Source organism: Arvicanthis niloticus, chromosome 23 (assembly GCF_011762505.2).
Source record: "Arvicanthis niloticus isolate mArvNil1 chromosome 23, mArvNil1.pat.X, whole genome shotgun sequence".
Lineage (NCBI taxonomy): Eukaryota > Metazoa > Chordata > Mammalia > Rodentia > Muridae > Arvicanthis > Arvicanthis niloticus.
The window spans coordinates 15,648,354-15,654,353 of NC_133430.1; the positions used below are offsets into that span (position 1 = coordinate 15,648,354).

A 6,000-nucleotide genomic window follows, 5' to 3' on the forward strand; every position below is an offset into this window, starting at 1 on the left:
TGGAAACCTTGGAAGGTTCATAATTGTCTGACTGAAGCAAACGGCGCCACTCACTGAGATGAACATTTTTAAAAGGTGCCACTTTGAGACAATACAGTGAGTTTGTTTATCTGCATGCTAGATGCCTGAAGAATGTAAGGGCATCTAGTTCAAGATACATGCTTGGACTAGAAGGCTATAGTGGGGAGTAATAAACATAAGAGAGATAGCTGATATTATTGGGGAGGCTTATTGGGGAGACAGGGAGAAGAGGGCTGAACTAAATACAGAAATTTGGGTAAATATTTTTAAAATAAAACATAGCCCTAAAAAAAAAAGTCTGAGTAGCGATAGTCAGAGTTAAGAAATGTATTAACTAGTAGCAAATAACAGAGAAGAGTCATGTAAAACACAAACTAAAAACCATTGTTTGTTTTACAATCACAAATCACTAATTGTCGAGTATGTGAAGAAAACAAGCATTCCCCCTACAAGAAGCTATTCTGTGGTGTTATGCAAAGATTTTCTCAAGACTGCAGATCACAGTCCTGTGTTCAAAGGAAGAATGCTTTTCTATCTTGGTGACTTTATCATGTGCAAAAAAAAAAAAAGAAAGAAAGAAACTGTCTATTGATTTATGCAGCAGGACAATTAAGCTTGCATAGGGAGGAACAGCTTCAACCTTAAACCGCTAAGTAGATACAGTCTTAAAAGAATTTGTCTGCAACCTGCAAGGTGGCTCAATAAATAAAGATAAAAATGCGAGCCACCAAGCCTGACAGTGGAGTTCAATCCTCTAACTCACACAGTAGAAGGAAAGGCCCCTGAAAGTTGTCCTCTAACCTCCACATGCTTACCATGATGTGCAAGTATATATGCACATCATGTATATATGTAACTTAAATTTTCTCAATGCCTCTAATGTCATCAAAATTGTGTTTAGTTATTAAGACAAAGACACTGAGTTAATGAACACATTAAAAAATAATATACATGCTTCTATTATATAATTAGGTATCTTGAGTTTAAATTATTAGTGGTTGATTTCCAAATTTGACAGACATCATGATGGGTGTTCAGATACGGGATTTATGTTTACCAACTGTCACACTGTCATCACAACACAAAGGATGACAGAAAGGCAGCTCATGCCTTAAAATGGTTTTTTGTAAGTAACCAGCCAGCATTTTGCCAGAAATACCAACTCCAGGAGTTCCCATGCAAAAGAGACAAGGAGTGTAGTCTCGTCCAATAGTCCGTGTCCTATTTAAATACTATCACTCTTTAAAATTTTTGCTGCATTCTAGAAAGCTAGACTCAAAGTTTATGCCACCCGCTTTGGAAGCGAGCACATGGTTTTATTCTTGATGCTAAAAGCAGGCCACATCTCTCCATTCCACACCGTGTGCCAGCCTTCTGTGCTAAGAGCTCCTTGTAGGTCATCTTCTTCCATCTTCACAACAGCTATCAAATTATAAATGATTCAACCGAAGCTCAGATAAGTTAAACTGACTTGTTCAAGGTCACAAAGCTCAAAAGAGGCCAAGTCAAGATTCAAACCAAAGCCACGATCTGATGTTAGAGCCCCAAGACGTAACTTCTGCCATTGTCAAAAGCAAAGGTTTGTGCTAAAAAGCACCCCCCGACACACACACATACACACTCAGATTCCAGGTTGGTTATCGCTAACTACCAACAGAAAGAAAAGGTTGGGGGAGGGGTGGTAGAATCCTTTTGAGAAACCCAGATAGATCATGAATTCTTATTTGAACCATTCCCACATCTATATGTGCTGTATAAACATCTTCACTACAATGGACTCTATAAGAGGGGTGGGGGCCACAAAGAGGAAAAATAACTTGGCTCTTCTTCAGTTGCCTGGGAAAATGCTGGGAGTTTTCCCCTCCTGTTATCAGGCAAGCTCTGCAGACAGTACAGAGACTGGATGCTTCATACAGGCTCCCAACTACATCTTCACTAAAACTAATCTATCTTGCATTACTGTTGTTTATCACACACAAGAAAATGCTATTGCATACGAAATAAAGACCGTTGGTCCCAGCTCTCTGATACCCTACACTTCAGAGGTAAACGTAATCTGTTTGGGTTGGAAATGCAAGTACTTCCTCTTGCTGCTTCAACCAAACTATATCCACTTCCTGTATGTAGAACCTTCACTTCTCAAGAGGCTCCAAGAAAAAGAGTAATAAAATAATCTTGCTACATTATATTAAACCTAATGCTCCCCCTACTTGGTTCTTAAGAATGCTGTACTGTGTGTGCTCCTGACTGCAGAGGAGAAAAGGACTTCCCCTGTCTCTCCTCTTTCCTCTGGTGATCTTCACGCCCAGTACAAGGGGGGAAAAATCTTCTTTTTGGTCCTTTCTTCTTTCTCTTCTATGAATAGCTGTACTCCTACCAAGGCCAAGTTTAAACTGCAATCTGCAACTTTGCTTTAGTAGATGTATTTTCCGCCATCCACTATGCAGCTTTTCCTGCTGTTGCTGTTTTCTGGAGTGCACATTACATCCATTCATGTTAGTGCGTAAAGGAAGAAAAGAAAAAAAAATCTCTAATTCTAAATGTAAAATATGTCTATAGGGCCCCAAACCTTATATTTATATTATTTATCCCCTTCGCCCTCCAACGATAGCTATTACTGGTATTCCTTCCTTTAGATGAGAGTCTAAGGCACAAAACTATTAAGCTAATTGACCCAAGTCTCACAGGTCATCAGAAGGGCATGCACAGCTCAAATCCACATGTTTTAGCCCAAACTAAAACATATCCAGTTCGTTCTCTACAGACAAAAATGTCTGTTTTGCAAACAAGTATAAAATAGTTATATATTTCACTCCACAAATTGCATTATACAGCCAAGCCCTGATCTAGATTTTTTTTTTCCATCCTAGAATTCACTGCCCAGGAAAGAAGCAAAACAAAACATGAGGCAGTCATCAAAATACAACACAAGGAAGAGAGCACAGTAAGAGGACAGTAATACCCACTGGCTTTAACCTGAAAACACTTATATAATAAGTTACAGAACCAAATGACAGGTGCTGGGGCTTCCTGACAACCAGAGTACAATAAAGTTTTCAGGGGCACCAATGTTGTCCTCAAGTAGGAAGCTCAGCACTGATTCTGTTACACATACAGTGAAATAAGTGCATCCAATAGTTTTGAAAGTCTCTGTAGAAACAGAATTCAACTTTGAGGATACATTTGACTTCTGGAAACAGGCAAAAAATCACAGGGGGCTTTTTTCACTATTTAGAAGAGATAGATCATTGAAATGGGAAATGTTTAGTGGCGTTGTAGCTATCATATCTTGGGTATGTGCTATATGCTGGGATCATGAAATATTTCGTGCGTATTTTCTCACTTATTATCCCAACTACACTATTAGCAGCTTCGCCCCAGATCTACAGATGAGGAAATGAAGTTTGGAAGGGCCAGGTATCCTGCCCAAGGTCAAACAGAGGCAGAACTAACATCTAAACCCAGATGTTCTGGATTTCAAAATCATGGTGAAAGCTCTGGTGGGAAGTGGATAGAAGCAATTTCTAAAGAAGCATCAGTCTGCACCCTGTGATCTTCAGCCCGTTCAGTCTTATGTGGTGGATAAATGGTATACAGCATTTTATATCTAACACATTCCAAATCCGTGCTAGTACCATTCCAAAGAAGAATTACACAGGCTTAAGTAGTGACAGCATTATCAGAATAAGTGTGTACTGCTTTGGAAGAAACAAGGAATCATTTAGAAAAAAAAATAAGTCCTAGATACTCTTGTATGAAATACCAACTGATTGCTTATTAAAATGATCATTTATTTACAGCCAAAAGCTTAAGTTTCTGAATCCCTCAAGTGCACTCAGGTAAACAATCAATTCAACCAACCTACCAAGTACATACCCAAGGCCTACTAGTGCACATTGCATTAGGAGTTACTATGGGGACCAAGCTGGAAACGTCCTCCGTCCATATGGAGTTATCATGTTGTTACCAGCCAAGCACAGAGTCAGTCATTATTGGTACAACCAAATTCCTCCTGTGCTATTAGAGTTTGTGTAAGCTGCCCTACAAAGAAAGCCTGCTCTTTGGGAAAATCATTAGATCAATTAGATCATTTTCCCAGCGCCCCTTTCACCGTCTTGTAAGCCCCCACACAGTGGAGGTTAGTTGCTCCAGAAGAGCAGGGTTGCTATGCACCAGTTAATTTTCTTTATACTGAATGCAGAATTCAGCCTGCTCCCTGTTCCCTCCCCCCCTCTCTCCCTTCTTGCCTCTTCCACCCGAAGTGGAAACTGCAGACTCAAACTCCCCGATGGCTCCAGCACCAGGAACTGGGCATGCTCAGAAGGCCAGGCAGGCTTTGGTTGCAACTGACAGTTCCCCGCCCCTGATTTGCCGCTGCCCCCCTTCCCCCACTCCAACAAGAGATACCGAAATGTTTATCTGAAAGATACGAGGCCTCTTTTCCCGAGAATGACCCCATTTTAATTTCATCTCGCGGGGTCTTCGGTCTGGAGAACCCCACTGCTAGCCCCAGTAGACTGCATTATTTTTCAGCACCGGGGACAGCGCCGCGCTGCCTCCGCCGTCCACCCTCCCCCCACCTCCTTCCACCCCCCACCCGCCACCCGCCCCAACCTCAGCCCCCACCCCCGCACCAGCACAATGCCAAGGTCTCCCAGCAGCCGCAAACGCCGCAGCTGCGATAGCTCCCAGCCGGAGGCCGGGCCGAACGCCGGGCCGGCTGCTACTTACACTGCTCCGCTTTGGTGGACATGGTGCTGTCCAGATGGAAAGGCTTTGCCCCAAAATCTGTGTCGTGTGAGCTCCCTCGCTCCGCCAGCGATGTTGCGAGGAAAAGAGCGCATACCCCCCACCCCCCACCCCCTCGCTTTCCCCCTCCCTTAGGCCCGTGTCGCTACCATTCGGACAAAACGCACATCAAATTGCAGAATTCGGTCCCGGAAGGTTAGGAAATCGCCCCCGGAGAAATGGGTGGGATTTAATGGGCGGCCAAAGGCTTCCTGTCCGTCCCCTCCTGGAGCTGCCCGCGTGGATGTGGGCGGGGAGACCGAAAGGAGAGAGCGAGCTGCGGCTCCTGGTGAAATGGGAAAATGGGCTCGACCGGGGGAGGAGTATTTCCATTCATAAGGCGCACGGAGGGGCCGGGTGTTTCCCAGAGAAAAGCCTCTTAAAGTGCCGGAGTCCCCGACCATTTGGATCTCCCCATTGGCGTTCTCCAGGCCCGTAGATCCTGCGGGCGAAGCAGCCCCCGGCGCCTCGACGCGGTGACCGGAGAGGAGCACAGGTGCGTCCCACGCGCGTCTCAGCCTCCGGGAGGAAGGGCAGGGAGGCGGATCCGGGGCGGGCTGCACACAGCCGGGCCGGAGGGCGACGACGGTGCTCCCGAGGACTGCGAGGAAGGAAATGGAGAAGTAACCCTCTGCATGGCTTCCCGGCGTGCTGCGCTCCGTGCCCTCTGCCTCCCCTGGCGGATGGGCTCTCCTGCTGCTGAGCAGCGATGGGAGGTCCCACTGCCAGGGGGCTGTGAGAAGACTTGAGGAGGTGTGGGTTGGAGCTAGGGAAAGGAGGAGATTTCCATAGATGGTAAAGGTGGAAGGTCTACAGAAAAGAAAGAGGAGAAACTGGAGACAGAAAGAACCCAGGTGTGCTCCTTGCAAACAGTCCAGCCTAAGCACCTTAGGAAGCCCCTCTCTCTGCTGGGAATCAGAACCCAATGGAAATGGGAAGCAATCAAAAGGGCAACATGCATATTAATAGGAAGACTCCTGTTGAGTCCACCTCAAAGTAAAAATGCACTGGAAGCCTGGGTTTAGAAGAACCAGGTCCCAGACCCAGTTCCATTGCTTCTTCCCTCTAAGCCTGTGGTTCTTCGCCATCTGTAAAATGGGAACAATAAAATCCGGCCTGCCACCCAGAATCAACGGGCAGTGAGATAATACAACGGAGGCGAGAGTTCTTTTAAAATCGGAAACTGTGAGA

The 6,000-nt window shown here is 45.2% G+C and overlaps 1 protein-coding gene across 2 annotated transcripts in view; it reads right to left on the reverse strand.

The window, feature by feature from the left end:
• Unc79 (unc-79 subunit of NALCN channel complex) overlaps window positions 1-5,214 on the reverse strand; it is a 229,516-nt gene extending 224,302 nt beyond the window's left edge. Inside the window, exon 1 of one of the 2 annotated variants that reach the window (XM_076921337.1) lies at window positions 4,938-5,214. Coding sequence is in view for 1 of the 2 variants with exons in the window: in XM_076921329.1 (XP_076777444.1) it covers window positions 4,753-4,774 (22 nt within the window). In the remaining variant the exon portion in view is untranslated. Of the gene's footprint in view, window positions 1-4,752; window positions 4,861-4,937 lie in introns of those variants that run through there. The other variant, XM_076921329.1, reaches the window with a different exon arrangement.
• Between the last annotated feature and the right edge of the window lie 786 nt (window positions 5,215-6,000).